Genomic DNA, 27,591 nt, shown 5'->3' on the forward strand with positions numbered 1-27,591 from the left:
TCTTGTAACTCAAAGAAAGAATGGATGGATGGGTGGGTGGGTGGGACAAATGAAAGAATAAAGGATTGAATATGTATAGAGGCCAGTTAACCTCTCATAGGGAAAATAAGCAAGCCTGTTCTCTCCAGATGCTTCTGCTGATTCTGACCAGCTAACACATAAATATAGACTCAGAGGGGACAGGTGGAAGTGGGGTGACTCGGGGCAACCTCTCTCCACTCTACAGACTGGGGCGGGGGCATAGGGCATTGCTCTCCTTGACGTTTTCCGTGGCCCTGGCTGAGTAGTGTGGGGGAAGGAGTGACAGGACATTGGGTCTCTAGGGATTCCCGCCTGTGAAACTGCCCTGCCCCTGTTTTCTACCTCAGATAGTTTCCAGGCTGAGGCCCGAGCCTCAGGCCCCGAAGCCTGAAGGAGGTCAGTAGGCTGAGACAGCAGGAGCCAGAGGGACGGCCCCAGAGAAAGTGCCTCTTGAATGTTCCCTCGACCATGGAGAGGAGCCTCAAGCACCATTTCCTCCTTCTCGGGAGATCAGCACCACGCCCCCACACGCTCCCCTGCCCACACACTCCCCTGCCTCACAGGTCCCTCGAGGCCAGGCCCGGGTCTTGAAGAGGCAGGGAGGAGAGGCGGATATATGCGGGGCAGGAAGGTGCCCACAGGTCCAAGTGGCAAGGGGAGGAGGGGCTACACACACCCTTCTTTCTTCTGCGATAAAAGAACACAAACTTTACCTCTTTTCGCTGCCTCCTTCATCTCAAAGAAAGGCATAGAGCTGAGACATGGTCCCTCTGCTGTGCTTAGCTCTCAACTTAGAGGAGGTTAGACCTCTTGGCTTTGGTCTTCCCTTGCCCTTCATTCCGTGAGAAAGTGAAATGTGCATGCAGAAGGGAATGCAGAGCTGGGGGCCATCTGCACTCCAGAGGGCAGTGGTTCCCTCCGGTCAGCCTGGACGGTCCCTGGGCCCGGAGGCTTCAGGCCAATGGGATGCTCCCTCCCTCGACTTCCCCCAGCCTCCTTCGGAATGATGCTCTGTGGCCAAGCAGGTACCAAAGGATAAATGTGCTATATTAACATGAGTACGACGGACAAATGCACTGCAGTAGTAAGCACGTCATAGATACATAGAATATTGTCTCTCTAGTCTGAACATAGATAGAAAATAAGTTATACTTGTTTTTGTTTTCCATCACAGTAGGAGGATAGCATACAAAGTGATTGGTTCAGTGGCCACAAAGCAAGCCAAGGGAGAAACCATAAAGGAGGGAGTAGGGCACTGAGAATGGTGGCCATGTGCCAAGGACGCTGCAGTCGCGGGGGCTCCCGCAGGGAACAGGACCTCAGACCTCTCAGGTCAGCCTTCTGAGTTAGCACGAGGTCCCACTTGACGACAGCCGGTGGCTGCATCTGAACTGGGATGATTCAGGGCCCTGGGTGGGCGGCAGAGCGGGGACGGGCGCAAACAGCATCCAGCAGGCCAGCCCACTCTCCCGCTGGCGCTATTGGACTTCTGTGATTTTAGGAACACGGGCCGCAGAGCCAGACGGCACGGTTTGCTTCTGTGATGTGACAGATGGCCAGACTGATGGCCCACCACATGCTGGCTGGCCCTCCTCCCTCGCCAGCCTGCTCTGGGAGGCTGCGGTGCCCTGCGTGCTTGGCCTGTTCTCCAAGGTTCATAGCCCACTAGCGATGCTGGGATCCTGCACATATCGCCACAGCAGAAGGAAGGGTCTGAGGTCCTGGATCTGAATCCTCTACCACATGTGACCTCTGTGACTTCGGGAAGGTCACCTGAACTCCTCTGAGTCTCAAGTTCCTCATCTGCAAAGTGGGGGGGACTGATGCTTACTTCCTTGGGGGCTGGCAAGGGCCGAGCGGGATGCTGTATGTAAGGTGCCCAACACGGCTGGCTCCTGGCACACAGGAGGGGCTGGATACATGGGAGATGGATCTGAGCTTCCAGACATCAGGGCTGGGTGAGAAAACACCAACCTCACAAAATCTGGGGAATAAAGCCACCCTGACTGGCTTTGGGTTGAGGATTTAGGGCAATTTCTTTACCTTCTTTCCTGCCAATTTTTTCTCCTCTCTCCAGGTCTGGGATTCTTTGAAATGAAGTAGGGGTAGGGTTCAAGGGCAGGTCTGCCGAGGCAGACACAGCCCGAGCCTAGGAAAGCACACAGTTCAAGGTCGTGTCTCTTCACATCTGGGACCAGGTAGAGGATGCTTCTTCCTTCCCCGCCATCCCTCCCGCCAACCCCTGCTCCCCACAGCAGCCCCTAACTCCCATCTCTCAGACCTGGACCATTTTTCCCCACTGGGAAGCCGAAGAGTGGGGGACGGCACTGAAAACAGCGAGTGCCTATTGAGTGACAAGCATTTTCCATCTGTTCTGAGCCCAGGGAATCTGGAGGTGGATGGGCCACCCGCGGACAGGTGAACTGCCTCTGCGGGTGGTGGGAGATGGGAGGGAAAGAGGGATGGAGACCTGGGCTTGAACCTGGGGCCCTGGGAGCACTCCTGTGCTTCTACCAACGCTGAGAACTTGGAGATGTGTCCAAAGACCAGCCTGGAAGCCTGGGGCTCCCTGTCCCCTCTCATCTGCAGTGTACTTCTCAAGATCTGTGTGTATATCTGTGTGTGTGTGTGTGTGTGTGTGTGTGTGCGCACGCGCACGCACACATCTCATTCTCCCCCGTCCCCTCTAACACCTGCCTGCTCTGAACCTCCTCCTCTGTCCATCACTCAGCAACTTTCCTCTTGGATGGAGGCAGCAGGTGGGCGGGCAGCTCATTGGGCAGCTCGTGCCCCTCCAGCTTGACCTTGATCAGGTGGTTGGCCAGTGCAAACTCCTCGTCATCCAGCATGCCGTCCTTGTCAATGTCAGCCAGCTTCCAGATCTTGCCCAGCACGCTGTTGGGCAGCTTGGAACGCACCATCTCCTTCTTGGCATTGGCCCCTGTGATCTTGCCATCCACCGGTGACAGGGTGTAGAAGATCTCGTCGTACATGGGCTTGTCCCTGGCCACCACCCACTCGGCGTCATCGATGCCCTCCCCAGCCCCCTCCCCATAGCCATGCCCGAAGGGGCCGTGCAGGGTGCCCTCAAACGCCCCGCCCTTCACCATCTGCACAGGCCGCTGTGTCTCCTCCTGCCGCACCAGCACCATGAGCTGGGCGATGTCGTGGGCCAACATATCATCCACCACCTCCAGCAGCTTGCTTTTCAGTGGCTGGAATTTGCTAAAGTCCTGGGCCTGCAGCTGGTCCTGGGAAGAGGAAGAGAAAAGAAGGTGAGCGTAGGAGGCAAGGGAAGGAGCTATTTCCCCTTGTTGGGGATGCTGCCTTCTGCTAATGCTGGAATGTTCACAGCCCTGGAAGCTAAGCTGATCGCAAAATAATGAAATATTGAAAGATATGAGAGAGGAGAAGAAAAAAAGGCACATTGGCTCTTGGTGGAAGTTTTCAGGAGAGGACAGTTGCAGGGTCTAGGGAAGAAAAGGAAATGGAACAAATATTGGTTTGATCCATTTATCTGGATTCCCTTTAATACGCTGGAAAGCAATTACATCTCTCTTTCAGCTAGTTTTGGCTATTGAAGGATGGTTCCTGAATGCTTTGTCCTCTGAGACCGAGGCGTATGTGTCTCTGTGCTCTAACCATGGTGGTAATACTGGGGAGCACTGCAAATGCCTCACTGCGTGATCTCATTCGCTCTTCCGGGGACTTTCTGAGGGAGGGGAATCACATTCTATCCCCATTAAGGGAAGGAAAGACGGAGGCACAGGCAACTGAAAACAAATCCTAATAGAAGCCAAGGCTTATCTCCAAACCAGTGATTCTTACTTAGGCTGCTCATCGGAATTAGCTGGAGAGTTTTCAGATACCCGCGTCTCCCCTGAGGGTTCTGACACAGTAGACACAGGTGGGCAGATTCTGTAAAAGCCCACCTTCCTGCCTTCCCGTGACACCCACACCACATGGTGGAAGAAATATGTTCCACTTGGTGCATCTCTGCGATTTTGAGGCGTCTGAGTCGAGAACACCCGGCTGCTCCTTGGTCTTTTCAGTGACAAGGTGAGAGCTTTCTGCTCCGGCCGTTGGCTCTGACCACAACAATCTCAGGACACTGGGCAGAGGCCAGTGCACAGAAATCTCAGGGACAAGCACATTGAATTCCCGGCAGAAAAATTCAGAAAACACCCACGGCGACATTTTAAGAGTGAGTGTCAGCTTGTGCGTTTCTCACCTCCCCTCTAAGGCAGGGCCAAGCCTAGGAGGCAGGTGGGGGCCGGTGGGGGTGTGCAGGGCAGAAGCAGACTAGCCCAAGGTCCCTGGCATCTCTCTCAGCCTGTCCACGTCGAGGTGTGTTTGGTGGGCTCCCAAACGGGCAACCTAATATCTTCCAGGGGGCACAGTGGGTGCTCCCATCACCCCACATCGATGGCCCATCAGGACGGCCATTTACATGGTTGGTTCAGGGCACCGGACAACAGATCCTAACGTGTGACTGGCAAACAGATGATAAGGTGAAATCTGTATGCGGCAAAAGGATTCCTCACATTAAAAATGGGGTCGTGTGGTCCCTTTCGAATGCTGTCTTCCTAAATGTTTGCTTCTAGAGCACAACATTCTTTTCTAATTTTAATTTTTTTATTTTAGAGAGAGAGAGTGCACGCGCACACATGAGCAGGGGAGAGGGACAGAGGGAGAGACAATCTCAAGCAGGCTCCATGCCCCCAGCATGGAGCCCCATGCAGGGCTCAATCCCACGACCCTGGGATCATGGCCTGAGCCGAAATCAAGAGTAGGACGCTCAACCGACTGAGCCACCCGGGGGGGCCCCCAGATCGTTACATTCTTAACAGAAAGAGAAGCTGAAAGTTGAAGTATTCCAAGCCACAGCTGAGTGACAAACCTGAGTTATGTTAAAGTAATTCTGAAATTAGTAACTGGCTTGTGGTAGGTGGTTCCAGGAATGAATGGATACATGAACGCATGCACTATTTGAATGTCTATTTTTTTCTCTTCCTTTTAGCACATAGGAAACTAAAAATGCCTGTTTGGGACTGTACTGATGTTCTGAACCTCCAGTCTTAAACTGAGAAATGAGTTCCCAAGCCAAAGATCAAAATCAGCAACGAGAGCAAAAACAATTATTACAACTACATGTGCTGCTATTCTTAAAAAAAATTTCCTAATTCTCAGAAACCTTTTATTTATTTTTTTAATGTTTATTTCTGAGACAGAGACAGAGCATGAATGGGGAAGGGGCAGAGAGAGAGAGGGGGACACAGAATCCGAAGCAGGCTCCAGGCTCTGAGCTGTCAGCATAGACCCCGACTCGGGGCTCAAACTTACAGACCACGAGATGATCACCTGAGCCGAAGTCGGACGCTCAACCGACTGAGCCACCCAGGCGCCCCAGAGAAAGCTTGTATTTTTAAATAATTACAGAACCATGAGATGCTGCAAAAATTGTACAGAGAAGTAGGTCCCCGTGTTTACCACTCAGCTTCCCTCAGTGGTGACATCTTACCTAACTCGAGGCTGCGTTTTAAGAGCCAGGCCCTGGGCTAAGTACCTTGCAAATGTTATCTCACTGATGATGCTCATAGCGTACATCTAAGGTGGGTGCATCGGAGCCTGAGGTTACAGATGAACAGTCAGAGGCTCAGAGAGGATCCAGTTAGCATTGGTGTGGTGGCTTCTCACTTGGACTGTGGGGATAGATTCTGGCTTTTCTACCAGCAGCCTGTGTGAACAGCACACTCAGAAAACTGCCAGCCATTAATTACACGGGTCAATTAGCTTTGTAGACCTCAGTTGGCTCCTCTGTAAAAGGAGGAAGAAGAATGCCTCCCTCAGAGGACCGCTTTGGGGACTAACGTGAGAAACCAGGTGTGATGGTGCTAGGCCAAGATAGGAACCCACGGTGTACCCCAAAGAAAGCAGGCTTCAGTGCAGACTTCTGCTTCTTCATGGCTTGTGTCCCAAACTGCTCCCAAGTGGGAGCTCAGAGGTAAACTTAGGCACTCGAGGGCCTGGAGACCCTGTGTCAGGTGACATTCCATATCACGTGGCATGGCAGGGATTCCAAGCTTGTGGTGGCCATGACTGGGGGAGGTCTAAACTGGAGGTGTCGGGTCCCAAGCATCATGATACCCCAGCCTCCCTGAGAGCAGTGGGGCTCTGTGTTCTCCCCAGACCCAGGTAGGACACCTGCTGGGCCAGCGGTGGTCCAGCACGGAGGGCAGACCTGGGGCCATCTCCTTGCCTTCTGATTCTGGGCAATCGGACTGTCCCTTGTCCTGGAGCCCCAGACCCCTAGTTACCTGCATCCTTTTCAGGTTGGGAAAGTCCCCAGGTGAGATCTGGTGCTCACGCTCGATCCGGCCGTAAATCTCAGCCAGGTTGTTCACCAGCTCCTTCTTCTTATTATCCTTTCCGAATACCGACGGCATCTCCTTCTTCAGGGAGCTGATGATGTAGGCATGAACCTGAGAACCAGGAGAAGAGAGAAATCTTCCGATCAAGACCCTTGATCCATTTCTTCCCTCCAGGGTGGCTCTGGCCCCCTCTCTTCCCATAAATCCCTCCTCCTGCTGCTACCTCTGCAATCATTTCTATCTCACCCCCTTGCTCCCTCATTGCTTGCAGCTCTGAGCTGTTTTCCTAGATCACATGGGAAAGGCGAGACTATGGGGGGAGGTTAAGGTCAAGGCAGTTCTAGGGATGGTAATTACTGGTGATGATGTTGAGGACGAGGAAGGCAGCAACAGCTAACGTTTACTGAGCACCTCTGACGATGACAGGCACTGTGATGGGGGCTGTTATATTCCTTGTCTTACTTCACCCTCCCACCCCTTCATTTTACAGACGTGGAAAGAGGCACAGGGAGACTTAGGACCTTGCCAGGTTGGGATCACATTTCATAAACTCCAATCTGGCCACCTGACGCCAGGGCCTGTGACCAGAACCACCACACTATCCTGCCCCCAGCTACTGGGGGGGCTCAGCTGGTGCCCATGATGCAGGAGCTAGAGGACACCGACCACCCCCCTGGCCCGCCCCAGCAGGCGATAGCTCAGGGTTGCAGGCGGCAGCCCCTGACCGACCCACCCCGAACCTCCCCGTCTTCCGGGGGACAGCCTCACCTTGGCCAGCCTGGCTCTCTTGATGAGGTCGTTGAGCTTGCGCAGGGCAGCATTTCGCGGCAGACTCTGAATATCTCGGAACAGGTCCTGCTCCTCCGCCTCGAAGAGCTTCCGGTTGTCTGGGATGAGAAGGGGGTGGGACCAAAAGGAGCCGATGTAGACCCGGATCACCTCCGGGGTGTTCACAATCTTCCCCAGGGACCACATGAGGGCCCCGTACACCCGCATCAGCTGCTGCGTCTCGATCTGGTCCGCCTTGTTCAGCACTACGCGCATCTTGTCCTCGTGGTTCTTGAGGGCCTTGATGACCTCTGAGAACTCGTCAGAGATGTCCAGCTTGTGGGCGTCAAAGAGCAGGATGATGCGGTCCACCCGCTCGGCGAACCACTCGAGGACGGCCGCGAAGTCGTACCCTGCGGCAGAGGGGCGGTCAGGAGGGGGGGCCTCCGTGGCACAGGGAGGGGCCTGGGGACAGGAAGCCAGGCACCGGACACAGAGTCTAGGGAGTCATGCCTGGGTTCCAGCCCCCCCCTCCCCCCCACACGTCCACTCTTTGGCCTTGAACATGTTAGTGTTCACGAGTGTTCTCTCACCCATAGATGGACATACTAATAGCACCTGACTAATGGAATTATAAGGACTAAATACACTCCGAGCCCAGCACATAGTTATTAGTAACATCATTATTCCCATTTAGTCTTCTCGTTCAGGCAAAGAGGCTCTTTCAGCGACAGGGCTCAAGAAAGTGCTTCGGGGGTGGGCTCTGCCCAGCAACCAGGCAGGGGTGTGGTCAGTGCCACGGAGATACGGGGGCACAGTGACTCAGCCAAGACCACCTTGCTGGTAGGCAGCCGCTGGGGCACAGAACCCAGCTCTCCAACCCCAAGTTCAGCGCTTGCTCTGGCAGGCAAGACGTTCACTTCATGGCCCCATTTCACCCCCGCAGCATCCTTTGAGATACGCAGGATGAGGAGACTCACCCCGGCTTTTCAGAGGAGGAAACAGGTTCAGAGATGAGGTGACAGTCAAACGGCCCCTAAACGGTGGGGCCAGGGCTGGACCGCACCACCTGGGCCCTGGGCTCCCCGCACATGCGGAGGGCAGCTGTCTTGCACGTGGCCACCTCCCTGCCTCTCCACCCTTTCTCCTTCCCTCCCCAGGGCCCAGGCCCACCCAGTAGCTCCCACAGAGTCCAAGAGGCCTGTGCATTCCTGCTCCAGGCAAGCCTGCAGCCTGCACCCACTCTCCTGCTCTCTGGAGCCTGGAACCGGCAAGCCTGCCCCCCTTGGTGGCTGGGGAGGGCAGCAGGGATCATTCCCAACTGTGGCTGTGGCGTGCAGGCCTCGGGCAGGGCAGCCCAGAGAGCATGCTGCAGCTCCTTGTAAACAAATCCCAGAGCGGCCACTCCCAGTCGGCTGGGCAGCTAGAGCCCAGCACTTAGTCAACAAGGAAGCAGAGGCTCAGAGAGTGTGCAAGGCCCCCAAGGGAGGGGTGGAAGCAGGGTCATGTCTCCCCCCCAAATCAGGCCCTCTGGTCACCCCTCCATGGACTCAGGAAAGCAAAGGGGCTGAAGAAGCTGTAAAGAAAAGAGGCTCCCGCCTCTCCCACCTCTCACCAATCCCTGATGGCACCAGCCATTCAAGGGGGGGGGGGGGGCACGGCAAAGGCTTGGGGGGAAGTAAGGGCAAGGCTGACCAGCCCCCACTTCGGGGTGGGGAGGGACAGTAGTAGCTCAGTGTGGCCAGAAGATGACGGCCCCTGCCCATTCCCGTCAGCCCAGTGTTCTCGAGGTAGGATGTGCTCTGAAGGGGTCGCCTGAGTAGCACTGGCCTGGCAAGCTTACTTCTAGTTTCTGTTCAGCCATTAAGGTGCTGTGTGTTCTTGGGCAAAGAGCCTTCGGTCGCTGGTCCCCGGTCTCTCTGCCTGTCAAAGCAGGGAGCTGGACAGGAAGACCTCTGAGCTTCCCTTCTCCCTGCTTCTAAGACCAGAGGGGTGAGGGTGGAGAGCAGGATGGATGAAGGGGAGACACGAGGAAGTCCTTGCCAGACAGGGAGAAAGGAGGCTGGGGGCCTCTGTCTTAAACACCCTGGGGGGCCTGTGTGAAATCTGCTCTTGCTTGAGGACAGGCTTCTGGAAATCTTTTCTGGGATTTCATAAGCACAGAGGCTTCCTATTCATCTTCCCACTTTTGCAAATTCTGCATGCTGTGACGAGTGCTATCAAACTGCAAAGTCTGTAATGCCAGGCGCTTTCTCCCGAGGTTTGGCCACGAGGACCCGAGGACCAGGTGATGAGGGCGTAGGCTTCCTCAGAAGCTCAGCCTCCTGCTCCCAGCTCTTCAGAGCCTAGCAGCCTCCAGGACAGGTAATTGTCTCTGGGATGGGGGTGGGGGGCGGACAGTTCTTAGGCACATCCAGGAATGGGAGCATCTGAAAGGCACAGATGGACCCATTAAGCAAAAGGCAGGGGACTAGCTCTCTCGTTTATCTTCCGTGTGACCTTAGCAAATCTGAACCTCAGTTTTCTCAGCTGTTAAATGGGGATGATAACACTTGACCAATGAGGGGTCAGTGATAGAGCCACGGCAATAGGATTCAAGAGCACAGGGAGGGCCCGGATCAGTCTGGAGGCTCTGCTCTAATGTCTGGGGTGATAGGTCCCCTTCCCTGGCTGGTCTTGGGAATGGCTCTGAGACCCCCAGCAGGGACTCGTGAGCACCTGCAGCAGCTCAAGGGCTTATAAGACACGAACTAGGAGGTGGAGGGAGATTTAAGCCCCGAGAGACTGAGCAGCAAAGCTGGTCTTCTCGGAAACCCTGGGATTACGTGCAGCAAGTCTGGCTCCAGGAGATCTGGTCTGCAGGCATCAGGCTCAGAGACCTCGCAGCCTGCAGCGATCTGGGGCTCTCCCCACTACCCTCCAGGCTCCAGAGGACTGGAGAGAAAGCATTTCTAAGTAATGCCAGGCAGGAGGAAATCAATGAGACAAACACAATAAGCAAGGCAACTCCTTAATCACCCACCGGCTTCCCGCATATTCTGAAGAGCAAAGCAGGGACGCTGACAGGCAGCACATTTCTTTGTATTTTCAACCACACCGGCTCATTTGATCCTCATAACTGTCCACATGCCAGGAGCTACACAGGGCACACACATCTTACAGGAAGGGGAGGGGACAGAGAAGTTAGGGGCTGGCCAAGCTCACACAGGCAGGTTGTGGCGAACTCGGGACTAGACCCCAGACCCTTGACTCGGGTCCACACTCTCTTCCTATGCATAGCCATGTGTGAGGCTGGAGCTCAGAGGTCTGAGCCCTCAAACCAGGCACTTGTGGTGGGTGCATAAAAGGTCCTATCCTGCCTCCCAAAATCCCTTTTGAGATTTAAAGACATTTTAGCAGAAGAGAAATAAAAGGGCATCAATTTTCAAAACGTGGGAAGAGTTCAGATGCCAATGGGGAACAAACACCACACTACATGCCTCCGAGAAGTAACCTTAGAAGTGGCCTGAGAGACTCATCACAGGCCTCTGATGACCATAAGGCTGCCGGCAAGCCCTTGCGACATGCCTCAGGACTCTGCTGCTCTGCCCTGGCTCATGGTGCCCACACAGGAGCATAGATACAGCATGGAGTCTGGGGCCCCACTCCAGTGAGGGTCCAGGGACAGGCCAGGGACGTGAGGCTGCCAGGACCAGCCTGGACCCTCCAAGGTGTCCCTGGGGGGACCGGAGATGAGAGCCGGCCCCATTCTACTCCCCAAGCTCTTCCTGGGCAGGTGATGATAAACCACTCAAAAGCCACTAGACTGGGTCTAAGGAGACCAGCCTGCGTTGCAGCTTTATAGCCCGGGCTTTTCCCTGCTGTGGCCCTGCTGAGCTCACCCATAAAGGAAGGGATCCACGGGGAGGAATGTGAGCCCCAGGCCCAAGGGGGTGCTTTTCTAGGGTGGGGCCTGTGGGGATTCTAGCTGACAAGTAGCCAGGAAATGAGGGTCCCAAGTGTGAGGACACTCAGGCTTCCGGAGCCCCTCCCACTTCTGCTGCATTTTGCTTCTTCCCAGTAATGAGCCTGGGGCTGGGCACATCCTGTCACTTCCAGGAACTGCCTCCTCTGCTGCCCATCCCAGGTCATCTTCATCCAGAGACAAGTGCTGGCCCAGGACCTCCTGAGCTCAGATTCCCGGATGTCCCGTTTCCTCTCTCCCCCTCAGACACCCACCCGAGGCCTGGGCGCAGGGGCCATACCCTGAACAAGGGCCACGCTTCTTCCAGCTCTGGCCCAAGGCTGGGTGCTCCCTCCCGTGAAGTCTGAGGCCTGGGGAGCCCTTGGGAGCAGCTCACTTTCCAGAATGGGGCACCCTGGGGCCACCGGGCGAGAGGCGGCTCTGTGCAGATTTGATAATGGTGCCGCTTTTGGCTGGTGAGACACAGCACTGTGCCTGGCATGAAGCTCAGTAAATGGAGTGTGGGCTGGATTGTAGGCTCTACGCGCCTCTCAGCTGGGTGAGCTTATACAGGGCACGACCTATGGGGCCATGTCCTGTCCTGAGCTGGCTAGAGGAAGGACAGAAACACCAGATCTGTGGTATGGCCAAACCCAGAGCTCTGAGGGCCCCAGGCAAGAAGCCACACACAGAACATTTGGTTCTGTGCACACACGGGTGTGTGTGTGTGTGTGTGTGTGTGTGTGTGTGTGTGTGTCTGGGGGGGGGGATAGTGTATATGGAGGGAGTGGTGGGTGCGTGTAGACGTGGGGGTGTATATGTGTGTAGATATAAACCGGAACTGCCAGGTTTTATGGCGGAGAAAGGATGAGAGAGGTTCTGCATACTGGAAACTTTCCTGACACCTGAGGGTATCTGATGCCCTTTCATTCCTGGTCTCCTTGGAGCGCTGAGGGCAGCACTGCCTGGGCTGGCGATACAGTGCCAGTACCCAGCTCCCAGCTCTGGTTTTTATCACAGGCTGCAGGGAAGGCAGAGGACTGACTGGCTTGTGTAGCCATTCGTGGGCCATCACTTCTAGAGGTCAGTGTGGGGTGGGAGGGGACAGGAAGGCAGGTAAGGAAACCAAGCACCCAATTTGCTGAGGGCAGCCACTGAGGTCCAAAGATGAAAGCAGGCAGGAAAATACAAGAACAGGGAACAAATGGAATGGGACAGGAGCTGAGGAAGGCAGGAGTCCCTAGAAGTAGGCTGCCATATACAGCTGCACAGGCTGTGCACTGCATTCATAAGGGAGGCCATCCATACAGATTACTCATTACTGTATAATGGACAACCCTGGCTGGCAGATAAAGGGGAGAGAAGAGAGCTCACTGTCATCCAGCCCAGAGCTGATGTCTGGGTTTCCATTACCATCTGTAGGCCTCACAAGGTCCTATGATAGGTATCATTATCCCTTGTTACAGAAGTGGACACAGGCTCAGGGGGAAAAATGTGGCCTGTTGAGACCCATACTGGTTCTAAAAACCGGGGCTTTGACCTCCCACTCCAGTGCCCTTGGAAATCCCAGAGGCTGAAGTCCTCCCCGGGCCTACCTGCCAGGCTGCACTGCCTTACAGGTCTATGTGCCACCTCCCCGCTCCCCAGCCCCCAGGTAGTTCAGATTGAAAAGTCATGGCTCTCCTGAGCCTTCCTTAAGGACACCCAGGCGGCTAGTGTGAAACAGTAAATCCCCTTTAGGCCTAAACTCAGGATGGGCCCAGATGAAACTGGGGCAGGGCAGGAGAAGGGGGCGGTGCTGGTAAGGAGGGACGGGAGTATTTAGGGAAACAAACAGAAGCCACACGGAGAGCCACCAGAGCCTCCCCTCCACAAGGGTTGGACCCGAGCACCGCAGTGCTCATGAAGGTCCAGAGGAGAGGGTGGGTGAGCCTGTCTTCCCAGGGCCGTGGGCTCTATGTCTCCAAACCAGCTCCGCCTCAGCCCCAGCACCACCCGGAGCCCATGCTCCCCCACTGACGTCCCACTGATTACATGGCGTGTTCACACAAGGCCCCTCCTTTCTTCTTTGCCCCTCGTCCCAGGTGTCACCTCCTCAGTGAAATGGGAGGGAGGCACAGGGCATTTTTGCTGGGGCCTCTACCTACCCCTGCTCCCACCTACTCCAGACTGAGGTCCTGACAGCAGGCTCTGTCTTATCTGCAGGACAGACCGGGGTCCAGAGGCCCTGGAGCAGGCTGCTGACCTGAGGGCCTCTCCCGCCATCTTCCCTGTCTACCCTCTGTCAGGCTGGCTGTACCCACCCACACGGCCATGGGGGACACCCCCCTCCCAACGCCCAGGGCTGAGCTGGGTCCTGCCACCCCAGAGAGTGACCTGCTCCCTGCAGAGAGGAAGCCGGGCCAGCTGGCAGGAATGCTCAGGGAGGCCCAGCTCTGAAACTATGGGCCTGTACCCAGGCCAGCACCAGTGGCACTTGGGCCCCCTTAGTACAGACCTGGGGGTACTGGCTTGTTGCCGGTGAGGCAGTGGGCTCTGCTCCTGGGGGGCCCGGGGCTAAGTGGGTGCCGGCGCCTGCAGGCCATGCCCTTGGAGGAGGGGTTTTCTGGGCCCCACCATGGTGGCACAGACATGCTGCAGGACAGACCTTGGCAGGCTGCAGAGCACAGGGGCCAAGGCACATGCGGGAGGGAAGCAGACAGTCACCTAAGGCCACTGCCCAGAGAACCTCTCTGCCAGTCTCAAGACTTCCCTTCCCGGAGGCTGACTTCTGAGTGCGGACTTGGCTCCAGCCCAGCTCCTGGCTCCAGTACTGGGGTGGGAGTGGCTTGGCATGGCTCGCCAGAGACACAGCCCAGAAAGGGCAGGGGGGCTACCCAGGGCACACAGCAGGAGGTGGTGGGAGAGGCTGGGGTGGGGTGCCAGGGGCAGACTTTTAGTTTTGTACAGCATCGTCTAGCATTTTACAGCTAGAAAAAAACCAGTGATGATGATGATGATGATGTTTATTCATGTTTACTGGGCACTTGCTACATGCCGGGCAGAGGGCTTTTTGTACCTATATTATTTCTTTTAATCCTCAAACAAGCCTATAAGTAGAGAGAACAATTTCCCCCTATCTTACAGAGGCGTAACTGAAGAACCCTGCCCGAGCTCACGCAGCTAGGACGCAGCAAGGCAGGCTCAGCACGCTGGCCGTCGGGCACCGAGGTTCCATCCGCTAACTGCCATGCCTGGGGACCTCCCTTAGTGAGCAGTTACCCCATATCTGTCTGGAGTTTTCAAAGTGCTGTTACATACCAGCTCCCCACTCTTAGGCCCAGAGCACGCTCACCTCCCCACGTCACTGGATGAAGTTCTCTGCAGGCATATGCCTTCCCTGCAGATCTCCCCAGGCCAGGGACGACAGGACCTTCAGAAGCAAACCAGGTCTGGCCTGGGGGTAGTGCCTCTTGGGGAACGAATCAACCCGATGAAGTAAATAAGGCAGATAATTGCTGTGTCCTTTTACAGAGGAGAAGACAGAGGCCGGCTGTCACCTGAGCCACAGTGGACCCAAACTGTCCCCTGGCCCCTGCCTAGGACTGTCCCCACAGCACACCAGGTGGTGTCAGCTCATCAAGGTAGGACAGGGTCCTGGGGGTCTAGCTCATATATATATATATATATATATATATATATATATATATATATATATATATATTTTTAATGTTTATTCATTTTTGAGAGAGAGTGCACGCAGGGGAGGGGCAGAGAGAGGGAGACCCAGAATCTAAAGCAGGTTCCAGGCTCTGAACTGTCAGCATAGAGCCCAATGCGGGGCTTGAACCCACGAACTGTGAGATCACGTCCTAAGCCGAAGTCGGACGCTTAACCGACTGAGCCACCCAGGCGCCCCGGGGTCTAGCTCATAGTACAGAAGCAAGAGAACATACCGGAAAGGACACAGCACAGAACCAGAGTCCATCCTCGCAGGTGCGTCACTTACCTCGGCTGATCCTCTGTTTCTCCCCGGAGAGGATCCCTGGGGTGTCGATGACGCTGATGCTCTCCAGCACCGGGTTGGGCAGCTGGGCACACACAAACCTGCGCAGGGCGAAAGCAAACCCGCACTGTCCTCTCACCGGCTCCCGCACACCCTCACACGTGCAAACGCACGCCAGCCTTCCCAGCCCTGGGGGGCGGACGTCCAGAAGCCTGGCTGCCTTCTGACGCCGACCCCCAGGCTCCAATCCAGACTCAGCCTTAGCACCAGGCCTGGGACCTGCACTTTGAGGAAGCTCCCTGGCTGATCCTGAGGCAGCCGTGGTCCTGAATTCGTGCAGCCCTGTTATCAGGGACACTAGGATGTCCAAACCTCAGTTTCTGCCCCCACAGCACACAGTCTGGTGGGGAGAGGAGGCATGTGCATGGGCCACCACAATATGAGGTGGGATGGGACCAGCATGTCGAGGGGGGTCAGGTAAAGGGCTCGGGAAATCCAAGGTGCAGAGATGGCTTCCAGGGACAGCTTCTTGGAGGATGCGGCATGGGAGCTGGCCTTGATGAAGGAGTCCCACCACCCGGGAACATTTATTTGGGCTTCCAAATGCACTGCTATCGAGATAGTAGTCAAGCCTTGTGAAAAGAAATATTTCTAGGGCTACATCCTGAAGTCTCAGAACACCAACTGGTAAACCTAACGTAGGCCCTTCTTCAAGGCCCCTCTCTTACACACCGTTTTTGGCGCAAGCCAAAAAGGGGTCTTACTATCTCAGGTTCAGCGGGCCTCTGCTGCCCAGCGAGATGGCAGAGAGGCAGGGTAGGTGAGGAGGCTGGGACACGCGGACGGGAGCATTAGGGAGGGCTTCACAAAGGAGGCCAGAGTGGCCAGAGTGGGGCCGAACAGGGAGGCAGGGTTCACATCACGGGGGCCTTGAGAGGTCTGGGTTTTATACTGAGGGCAACAGAAACCCATTTATACTGAGGAACATTTTATGCAACAGAGTGACTCAGTTAGATACGACGGTTGTCAGCAAATCCGGTTCAGTTCGTCAGATCTGTATGGAGTGCTTGCCGTCTGTATGGAGTGCTGGGTGCTGGGCTAGATGATGGGCTGGAAGAGAAAATGGCACGGCCCTTGCCCTACCGAAGCCCACGGCTCCTCAGGCTCTATGGCACACCCAAGTATCCTACAAGAAACCCCACATTTTGCTGAAGCTGGCCTGAGCTGGGTTTCTGTCACTTGGTGACCAGGTAGCCATGTGCATGGGGCTGGTTGGGGGCGAGGGCTGTGACTGAACCTTCACCCAAGCTGAGCTCCTGGAGTGAGAAGGGCAGGGGGCTGAGGGTGAGCCCCACTGAGGGGGACACTGGGTCACAGAAGCCAGAGATAAAGGGGACAGAGCCAACAGGGAGGCCGCAGGAGGGCCAGGGAGCTGAGAGGGAACAGTGGCTGAGAGAGACCCATACCAAAGAGAGGCGGGGTGAGGTAATGGTGGGAAGTGTCTGCTGTTCACCATCACTGAGAGGTCATGGTGACCTTCACATGGGCAGCTGTGATGGGGGAAGCCATGCTCCCCAGGTGGTGGGGGAAAGGAGGAAATGAGGAGGTCTAGTCAAGAAACTTGAAGGTGGTAGGGTCTGCTCCAGGGCTGTCAAGAGGAGATATTTCTACATGGGAGAGGGGGGAGAGGGTGGTGTCGTTGGAAAGAGGGAATCCCTGATGGTGAGGTCCCTGAGGAGCTGGCCCAGAAGCACCTGTTGGGGGGAGAGGAGGTAGACGCGGAGCGGAAGAGAGGACGCAGCTCTCTGCAGACCGGTGGAAGCGGGTGGGGACAGAGGCAGGGGAACACTCCATGGATCCTGGCTTCCACTTTCTCTAGAAGAGGAGGCAAGGCCATCTGCTGAGGGAGAAGGAGGCTACGGGGGTTGGAGCATGTTTGGAACACGACCCCTGGGCAGCACTGAGATGGGAGCCAGACGTCTGTGGTGCAGCCTCCATGGGTGTGGCTGCGGGGAACTGGAGGTGCCTGGAAGGGGGCTTCCTTCTTCCCTCATGTCCTTCCAATGGACATGGCTGGCAGGTCCCCCTCCAACATCAGTCTAAACACCCGTCCTTTCAGCTCCTGAGTGCTCCGGGAGGAAGGCGCAAACCTCACAGTGCTCAGTCTTCTGCTCCTAGGGCTCCTGCAGCGAGCCATATTCTTCCATTCTTCTCTGCTCACTGGGGTTTCTCCCCCCAGTTTTCTCCTGCCTGAGATGTCCTTTTTTCCCACCCAGACCCTGGAAAGGGCCATTTCACTCATCACTGACCAACCCATGTCAAATGCCAACTTTCCCCCAGAGGCCGTGTCAGTCCTCTTGCCTGGGAGAAGCATATTACTCTTAGCCTATTTTACAGACGGGAAAGGCGAGGCATAGAGAAATTAGGTAATTTGTCTAAGATCCATGGTGCCGTTTTGATAGGATTTGGGCCCAGATTATCTGATGTCAAAGCCCATCATCTCTGCCTTTACTCTAAATACCTCCTATTAAAGAAAGTAGTTCAAATTGTTTAAGTACAATGCACATGCGAAACTGTGGCGTGGCTCTATATGACAAGCATGATTGGGGGGCAGCCTGCATTCTGGTTACGTAGAATAATAACGGAAATGTTGGGCCAGCCTGCCAAGCATTCCCTACAGCTTTTGCCACTCACATTGACATAATACCCCTGGTGACTGCAGGCTTACCCTTGTCCCAGGGGAGGGGAGGTGACCTGTCCAAGGTCTCGCAGTGAGTTTAGTAAAGAGGCAGTGCTCAAACTCAGGACTTCCACCATCATCCCATGGTTCCTTCCACCCAGTAAGAACAACGTCCAGGAATAGAGAGGAACCTTCCTCTACCTCCTTCCAGTTGGATGCAAACCCCTTCCCTAGTACAGTTGACCCTGGAACAATGAGGGTGTTAGGCGCGTCATTTCCCCCACCCTGCTCGGTGGAAAATTCTCATATAAATGGACCCACGCAGTTCAAACCTGTGTGGTCAAGGGTCAGCTATATAGACAAAAGCTGGGAACTACCCAGAATAGCCCTCTCCACTTTCATTGGAGGGAGGTTTAGATTAGGGGGGAGGTGATCTAACTCTGGTACCCTTCCCTGTTCCATGATCAGGAATTAGCCCTATATCCCTAATCTGTAGTGACCGACTCAGTTACACTCCCAGCAAGAAAGGAACAACCAAGAGACACTGGGTATGGAAAAGGCACCGAGCCTCCCAAACCCCTCCTCTTCCTTCCCATACTCCAGGAAGAAAAATAGAGAACACCCAGGACACGTGCTCCCTGAGCACTCACCTGTTCAAGAAGGCATTGCCAAAAGCGTTCAGCTTCCTGAAAGGTTTCTTAGGGTCCACCACCAGGGCATTCCCAGGGATGATCCCCTCCACCTGTCCGTGCATCACGGCAATGAAGGAGTCAGTGGTCGGCTCGGGCCCAATCCGCATGCCTGGGAAATCCTGTTCCAGTAGGTACCTGGCAGAAAGATGCACGGTCGTAAGGCAGGGACTCTGTTCAAGCTGCATGTCTGCCACAGGCAGGTGAGGACGTGAGTCGTGGCAGAGGGGCAGAGGGACCGCGACAACATTCCGCAGTAGGGACGCGTTTTCACGGACGGAGAATCCAAAGACCTCTCGTGGAGAATCCAAAGGAAGTGGGATTTTAGCTGCACTTAAAATATCTAATCTGTCCCCCTGGTCTTTACCTCTTATCCTCTCGGAATCAGTAGTTGGAGGGCGAGGAGATGCAACATTTGGCTCAGAAACAAGGTGTGGGTTGACACGGATTCCTGCAGGGGGCGCAGTGGATTTTACAGGTGGAGGCAGCCAGCTAAGATACTGGCAGTGAGGCTAGGTAGGAAAGAGACCATCCACAGACCATGCAGGCTTTCCGTAGGTCCATATGCCAGCCATTTAATATGAGACATAAAGACAGCTCCTGCATCACTAGTGTGAAGGGACACTGCGCCAGGCCCATCTCCGTGTCATCTACGAGCGCTGGTCCCACTGTCTAGCATCACTATGAGGCTGTGGCCTGTACGTACATCTCTTTGCTCTTCTTCAGGCCTAAGCAGTGAGAGCCCAAGGCCACTGCCCCTCTCCACAGCCCCTTTTAGAAGTCAAGAGGAAAGGCACACGGCGAGCCAGAGAATGAAGAGAAGGAACACGGAGGCCTCCTGGGCCAGTGGTCCTCAGCCCCGGTGGTGCGTTTGAGCTACTGTGTAGCTGTAGCCAGTGGTGCCCAGGCCCCAGCCCGGAGGTCCTGTCCCCCCCGGCTCAGGGGTGGGGCCCGGGCCACCGGACTGTTCTAGGAACTCCCTTGAGGATTCTAACGTGCAGCCCGGGGGGACATCCTGCTCTAGACAAACCTTCCCATTTCACTGATAAAACCACTGACACCGGCACTCAATAGCATTTCCACCTGCCAGATACTACGCTCATCACTTGGAGGACGTCATCTTCGACAGGCTTCACGGCGGCCCTATGGGCAGGTACTGAGGAAGCTGAAGCTTCGTAGGGTTATGTGGCTTTCTCCAAGTTAAACAGCCAGTAGTACAGCTGGAATCCAAACCCCTATCAGTCTAACACCAAATCCTTTGCTCTCCGGCCGTCTTCCGCCCTGACAGCAAGCTGATCAAGGCCCCACAGTTTGGGGCAGAGCTGGGACCGGATGCCATGACTCTAGGGCCTGAGCTCTCTGCCCACCTTACACCTCCCCAGAACGGGCCTGGGGCATGGGTCCTGCTCTGCCCAGCAGGCTGGTAGCCGAGGGTTTCCTCTGGCTCGTCGACATCCTCCTTGTGCCTTCGGGAAGTGTTCTGAGCTACTCGTTTACTCTGAGGCACAGGGCGGTTCGAGCCGGGTTGCTACGGGCTCCCTCCCCAAGGAGCCAGCAACGAGCTGCTACCCAGGAGGCCACCCCCGCCCGCTCTGGAGGGTTTTCCGCCGCCTTGGGAAGCCTCTCATCTCCCTCCCAATAATCCAAGTGTGAAGGCAGGATTCCCTCCCGTCAGAGGACCATTTTGAAAGCTGGCTCCTGGGTTGTGCTAACAATAAATGACAGCAGCTGCACACTTGGACAGTGCATCTGGCTTTCTCAAACACACCTTCTTTGGGGCCTCAGAGGAGAGGTAAGGCATCTTAGCAGCCCAGGGCCAGCGACCGAGTCTCTCTAACTGTGAGGGACATGCCCTTCAGAAGGTACTTGCCCTCTGCGAACCTCATTACCTCGCTCCATAACCTGAGAGATTATAGTTCTGGTTTATGAAGCACCTGCCATATGCTAGGAGATGTTCTAGACTTTCCGTGCCTTATCCCACTTCATCTTCCCATCTCTGATGTGAGCACCATGGTCCTTACCATCAAATGGGCCTAATAAGAAAGCCTATCTCATAGTGTTGCATTAGATACAGACGCCAAGCACTTAAACAAGCACCTGGCACCAAGATTACCACTCATTGTAAAAAAGGAGGAGACATGGTCACACAATGTGCCCCAGGATATGCAGTCAGTAAACAGCAGAGCCGGGATTTGAACCTGGCACGTGGGCTTAAGAATTCATGCTCCTAACCACTACATTCACTGTTTCCGTTCCTGCCTAAGGTCCCTCGACCAGGAAGTGCAAAAGGGCTGAGCCCCCCTAGGGGACCAGAAGGAGGCGTGGAACAAGAGGACCCCAAGGGGGAATGATCTGGCAGGAGGCTGGCCAGGGGCCAGGCTTTGGTGCTCATAAACCCAGGAACGTACTCTTCTCCTGAACACCCACCGCTGGGGTTCACCACCCAGTCTCCATGAGTGGGATGTGGCACACAGAAGTGGCTGCTATCGGGGACCAGAGCAGGGCCAGTGCCACTGGCTCTACAAGGCCATTCTCGGAACCTGAAGCTGCTTCATGAGAGTCAAGGCTGTGCCCGGGAAACCCCACCCATTCTTGCCTGTGCTGGGAAGGGGACACCTGTGTGGGCCTGGGTCCCGCAGGGAGTATGGCAAGTGTGAATTCTGAGGCTGGAGGAGGGTGCCAGATGTCACCAAAGGCCTCAGGGACAGCCGAAATAGAGACGGATGGAAAGAAACATTTCTGAGGCAGCCTCAAGAATGCCCAGCCTGAAGAGGGCCAAATGCAGTGACGAAGTATCTTCCTGACACAGGCACCTCAGATTCCAGCCCCGAGAGAGACGTGGTGTACCAGCAGATGAACAAAGGGTGACGTTTCCCAGCATCACAGAGGCCACTTTCCAGGATGTTCCAGAGCCGCAGCCTCAGGCAGCCAAGCGAGGGCCTGGAGGCTGGGCCCGCTGTCCTGGCGTCTCAGCTAAACCCACATGGCCTCCAATTTGCTGACCACACACGGGTCTGGAGAAACACAGAATCCCATGAAGCCACCAGCAAGTCCAGGGACACAGTCGGGCCATGCAGAGAACCCAGGGCTTGGTAAATTCTCAGGGACATCTGCGTATGGCTTGCAGCAGCGAGCGCACCCTTAACAAAGCCACCACTGTGTCCAGAAAGGAAAACCTATTGAGAGAGCTCATCACTGCTTCTCTATGGGGAGTGATACAGATCGCCTCTGTTGCCAGGCAAGAAACGTTCCCACAGTAGTGTAAGAAAAGAAAAGTGAATTCAAGCCTGGGTGGGAATGGCTGAGATGGGGACACACAAGAATCAAGAGGGCCAGGCTGGCGGGGTACCCGCTGTGGGGTAGGTGTTGTTCTGGGACCTTTACCCAAATGACTCCACTTAATTGGTCCCAGACGCACTATGGGATGGCAGCATTATTTCAGTTCCACAGTTGAGCAAATTGAGGTAGAGGTTGCTCAACTTTGGGGCCAAAGAACACTACTGAGAGGCCCTAAGAGCTGAAAAGATTTGGGTAGCCCTCCTCCCCCCAGCCATCCCATGCAAAATGAATAAATACTAAACCACAATATAGGTGTAAGGAAGTCCCAGGAAATTCTGATTTTTCCCAGGAGGATGAGTTTTCTTCACGTTTTTTTTAAAGCAAATTATTTTCTAACACTTTCCTCATTTGTTTGTGTCCTGCTTGGCTGGCAATCTAAGCATGTGGCCTGCTTTACTGGTGACCTAAGCCCCCAGGGTAAAGGCATGGGGCCAAGAATCTTAACCCGGTCTGCCTCTGGACTATCCATGTCTGCAACAGCGGGGGCCAGACCTCAGGCTGCAGCTCTTACTTTACAGACCTTTAGACTCGAAAGGCACATGTCACTTTCTGCTCTGTGTTCTAGGTATCTGTGTTGTACATCTGTATCTTTGGTCTCAGTCTCGGGGTCTGAGCTTTTGAACGGGGTCAAAACAGTAATACTTGCCCTATTGGGTAATACTGGCCTCAGGAGGTTTTCGGGACACCGGAAAGCACCCCATAATCACAAAGTGAGGTAGTGGATGGTTGATCCTCGATGGCCGTGTTGAGGACTGAGTCGGCTCTGTGCTCCACGGAGCAGCCACCCCTGTCCCCGCCACACAGCAGCCTCTGCCATGGGACAAAGCAGCCCCAGCATAGAGGAGACTCGTGGCTGGGCTTTCGAGCCTCCCATTAGCCTCCCCTTGCCTCTGTCCACCCTGCCACAGGCTGACCCACCCAGTCCACAACTAATCCAGCACTGCCCACAGGATCCCCTTGCCACCCCTCCTCCAGCCCTTGGAGGTAGAGGCAAGATCCTCACCTCCAAAAGGGCTTCCCCCACCCTCCTGAGGGCCGGTCTCTAGGCCTCTGCGTATAGAATCAGCTTGAAAGGGGAGAGCAAATGAGAAAGCCCTAAGCACAATGCTTGGAACATAACTGGCACTATATTGGTTCTTTCCCTTCCTAACTGGAGAGTAGTACTACGAGGTGTTCGTTGCGATTCACATGTTAGAGGTGAGGAGACTGAGGTTTGGACAGGTTAGGCCTTCCTGACAAGGCCTCTTAGCTAGGACTATTGGAGCCTGGATTCTGCTGAGCCGGACTCTGCTCTTTCCATGGCCTCACTCCATTGTCAATGGGAATGGATGGAGGCCTTTCTCCAGAGGTCCCCTCCTGCCGGTGAAAGCTTCTCTTGATGACCTCCAGACACCTGACTTTCAAGGCAGATCTTAAGCCAGACCTGAGGCAGGTGGCCTAGGGCTGTCTACGCCCTTAAGTAATACTCAGGCCTTATAAGAGGTGGGCAGATTTCCACTCTGCCCCACTGAGGGACCAGCAGACCAGAGCCCTGATGGGAAAAGATGTCCCCTGACCTCAGCGGGAGGATAGGAGTGAGGTGTGGCAGGCACTGTGGCTGGCAGGATAGACCTTGCAGAGGTCACTGGGTCTACGTGGAATGGTGGCCCCTGTCTCTAGCCGTTTGGCTTTCTGGAGGATCATCTTTCTCGTGGTGGTGATGCTATAAAGCTGGGGATGAGGCCTGGGCAGGGGGGATGCCAGGGCTGTGAGGAGAGATGGTGCAACACAGCCAGATGCTGAGTCACCTTTGTGGAAGGATGCAGAGAGCCCCCTGAAGAAGTGGGGGAGTCCAAAGCGCCCACTGAGTAGCCCCCCACCTCACCCCTGCAGCCCCACCACGTGCTCATACTTCAGAGTCTGAGTCTCGTTGTAGAAGGGCCGCGGGATCCTCAGGACCAGCCCAGACCTCCCTGTGCAGACCCAGGCAGCTTAGCTCTGCCAGCCTCAGGCCCCACACTTGATCCCATAGTCCTCTCCTTCAGCTCCGCGACCGCCCAGCCAGGCCTCCCTTCTAGCCCACCAGAGCACTGGGGTCTTCCTCAGCCCCCGGGGCGGCCCCAGATGCAGCTCCGGGACTGGGGGCGCCAAGTGTGCAAGGGAGCAAGGGTTGGAGGCTGCTAGGGCCAGTCAGAGGAAGAGCGAAGGGAGGGAATCAGCAGAAGCAGGAGGAAGGCTGCCAGAGCCAGAGGGACACAGGGCTACTGTATCGAAAGAGGCAGCCTGTGTGGAGGGAGCAGCCGCTAGGCCAATTGATTGTTTATTTTGTGAGTCGGGGTTGCCGGGCCTTAGGCCAGGGAAGTTATTTCAGGCAGAGAGCATAGCACATTAATTAGTTATTAGAAGAATGTCCTTTTCTGCACGTTCTTCCTGAGATGAGAAATAGACCCTGTGGCAAGTACATATAAATGAAAGTGGATGGACACTCAGAAGGCAAAAGGCCAAGGGCCAGGGAATGAAGAGGCAGGTCTGTTTCCGAGGGAAACATCCCTCACAGGTCCAGGCCTGGCCGGAGCCTGTGAATCACGGTGCTTCAGGCAAGAGGCAGAGGGAGGGAGCACCGCCTTAGCTACTCCAAGTGGAGCCTTCTTTGCTCTGGGGAAGGGGTGTGGTCTCACCTTACCCTCTTGGAAGGCAACTCAGAAATAGGATTCTTAACACCAAAATTAAACATAAAAAAATTAAAAACAAAGCAAAACTGCACAACCCTTGGCCTAGTGATTTCACTTCTGGGACTCCCTGAGAAAACAGTGCAACGTGTGGAAAAATATTACGTGTAGAGCGAGTCGACAATAGCAAAAAATTAGAGACAACCTAAAACAAAATAGTTACAAAATAGCTAAAAATACTAGAAGGATAGATATATACATATGATATTTAAAATGGTCTCTCCCGAGTCATGGGATTATGGGTGATTTTTTTTTTCTCCTTCCTCAAATTTATTCTTGTCTCCATTTTCCAATGGGGGAAAAATAGCTGTTCAGTGGATTTAATGAAAAGGAAGGAAAAGATATAATTTGGTTTTGGAGGGATTCCCTATGCTGTAAGCCTTGCTACTCTGCTGGTGGGCTCGCCCTCAAGGCGGGTGGCTTTGACTGCAGGAGCTAAATTCATTTACTACAGGATCCAGGAGGGAGAACTTTTGTACTTGGGGGATAAGAAAGCGAGGGAACTGCCTCCCCCCACCCCCCTCCAGCCTTCCTGTCTCTCTTAGATAAGGAATAATCCTTGGGCAACTCGACTCTGCCCCTCTCTTAGGCCCAGTTAACAGCCAACATGACTCAGGCAAAGCCAGGGGAGTGTCTCAGTCAAGAGTCACTTAAACCTGTAGGCTGCTTCAGGATCCTGCCCCCAGGGACACTTGCCTTTTCCCCCTCACTCTCCCCTCCCACTCCGTGAACCTCTACTGGGAGCCTCCCATAGCTGAGACCCCAGGCAAGGCCTCAGGGAGCGAAGGCACAATAGCAAGTTCTGGTGCTACCGAAGGAGAAGCTCTAGATAATAATAACGTACTAAGAGTTATAACCGAGGCGTGTCCGGAGGGCCAAGGAGGGCTGTGCAAGGGCAGGAGTCATCTGTAAATGGGAGGACGCGGGCTACAAAGGAAACCTTTGTACAGAACCTAGGTAGCTCTGAAGTGCCTTTGGCAGCAACTAAGGGAAATGGATCAGATCAGGGTTCTTGCCCTGAGATTACATGTAAATTTGTGTATGTGCATTTTTCTACAGACAGGGCCAAAGCTTTTGTCAGAATTTCAAAGGATCTACTGACCTTTTAAAAAATTGAGAAAGCAATGGATTAGATTCATTGCGAAGAGCCCTCGGGCTCTAACAATGTCAGCTACCCAAAAGCCAGTAGCTGCCCACCCCCTACCTCCCGCACTTCTTTAGAAATCACTCAGCCCCTCAAAGCCGCGGAGCCCAAGGCTGTCCACCCTACAAAGAAAGGCAAGCCCGATCTGGTGTTCTGTTCCGACAGGACATGTTAGCACGGGGCAAGCCCTGCTCCCAGGCTTGTGTATAAGCTTCGTTGTTAGGGAAAATTGGTAGCTAGAAAATTAGGAAGCTGACTGTTAACTTTTCTGCTCTCCTTGCCAAACAAAGCACAGTGCTTTGCATGTTGCAGGTGGCCCAACTATAGTAAGATTTGATTTGAATAGAAACAGGACCCCTGCTTTGAAACCTGCAGGAGATGAGCACCACTGATTTGGGGAGGCCACTGCACCCACTGCCTCGCTAGAGGGCTCTGACTCAACACAGAGGGCCAAGGAGCACCTGCAGCAGTTTGGCAATGGCTGTAAATGAGGCCAAAGAAAACCTCCTGGCCTTGAGAATTGTGTGGACTGAGGACTGGGGAGGAGCCTATCCTGTAAAGATGGGGAAGACTGTCATTACTCCGGTGAGCAATGCACAGAGCTCTCTGAATGCAGGGTGGACAAGCTGACTCCCTGAGGATCCCTCCGGCCCTAGGATTCTGTAACTCAAGGGAATAGATGACTCACCATCAAAGCCACAGGCATTTAGCCAAGCGCGTCCTCCCATGCATCTAGGACCAGCCTTCCAGGTGGGCCTCCTACCCAGTTAACACAGCATGGGACCGTCATTAAGCCCTCGGCCTCGGTCATTTCACCTGCCGAGTCAAGGGGCTGGCTGAGACGATCACCAGTGTCCCTTCCACCTCTAAAAGACTTTAATGTTATTACTAAGCCATTATGATCAAACAAGGGAAAAGAAAAAGGCATTCTGCTTCTGACACTGCTTCTGTCCAGTCTCTGAGAGACAGATGTAGGTCTGCTCAGAGAAGGAAACTGGTAAAAAGGACAAGTGGCACTACCCAGCAAGGGCTCCAGAGTCCCCAGCCCACCTCATCAGTGGCAACTACAAAGCCCCCAGGGGAGTGGCTGAGCCCTCTAAAAGGCAAGGGAGGTGGTCCTCGCCACCGAGGACATGTCCCTAAAAAGTGAGGGTGTGAGACTCCCCCACCAGCAAAAGGTGCTCTTGTGACCAGGAGCTTTCTCACTTGTGCCTCCTGGACCTCAGGTTCATCATCCATAAAATGGGGAGAATAGGGATGACTCTGAACTTCTAACACATCAAACCGACCTCTTGAGTGAAGGGCAGGGAGGCACTAGGTAGGGGAAGGGGCGGGGGCAGCATTGAAATCGTGGGGGTAAAGCTTTGGACACACAAACACCAGAATTTCTTCAGCGCCCTCAGCGGAAGGCTTCCGGTTTTTCCCCATGCAGGAGGGGTCACCGGGAGGACCTAGGCGTGGGGCGGCTCACCTGATGAAGGTGGTCTTCCCAGTGGAGTACTGGCCCACCAGCAGGACCATAGGCTTGTTGTCGAAATCAGCATCCTCCAGGGCGGGCGAGTGAAACTCATGGAAGCGGTAATGCTCTTCCAGGGGCAGCAGCTTGGTCTTGTAGAGTTTCTTGAGCCCCTCGCTCACCGTCTGGAAGACCTCGGGGTCCTTCCTCCGGCGGTCGTCGGAACCCAGCCAGCTGAACATCGCGGCCGCCGCTCGCCCCCCGCGCTCAGCCCCGCGTCCGGCGCCCTCGGCTCCTGGGAGAAGGGGCCCCGCAGGACCCACCAGCCGCTGCGAGCCGCGCCGCCGTGTCACCCGAGCGCGGGGCTCGGCCGCACCATGGCCGGGAGCGCGGCGCGGGGGTCCCCGGGGCGACGGGAGCGCGCCCTGCCCAAGCTCCTGGAGCCCAGCCCAGCTCCCGCTTCAAGCGGCGACCCAGGAGCGGGGCG

The 27,591-nt window shown here is 55.0% G+C and overlaps 1 protein-coding gene across 1 annotated transcript; it reads right to left on the reverse strand.

The window, feature by feature from the left end:
• Nucleotides 1-1,047: 1,047 nt before the first annotated feature.
• On the reverse strand, nucleotides 1,048-27,591 carry EHD3 (EH domain containing 3). Its single transcript, XM_042933315.1, has 6 exons — nucleotides 27,120-27,591; nucleotides 18,419-18,595; nucleotides 15,092-15,189; nucleotides 7,161-7,573; nucleotides 6,339-6,503; nucleotides 1,048-3,272 (listed from the first exon to the last, which is right to left on the reverse strand). The coding sequence occupies exons 1-6, from the start codon at nucleotides 27,344-27,346 to the stop codon at nucleotides 2,745-2,747; spliced, it is 1,608 nt and encodes a 535-aa protein (XP_042789249.1). The 5' UTR covers nucleotides 27,347-27,591; the 3' UTR covers nucleotides 1,048-2,744.

This window comes from Panthera leo, chromosome A3, assembly GCF_018350215.1.
Source record: "Panthera leo isolate Ple1 chromosome A3, P.leo_Ple1_pat1.1, whole genome shotgun sequence".
In the NCBI taxonomy this organism is placed as follows: domain Eukaryota; kingdom Metazoa; phylum Chordata; class Mammalia; order Carnivora; family Felidae; genus Panthera; species Panthera leo.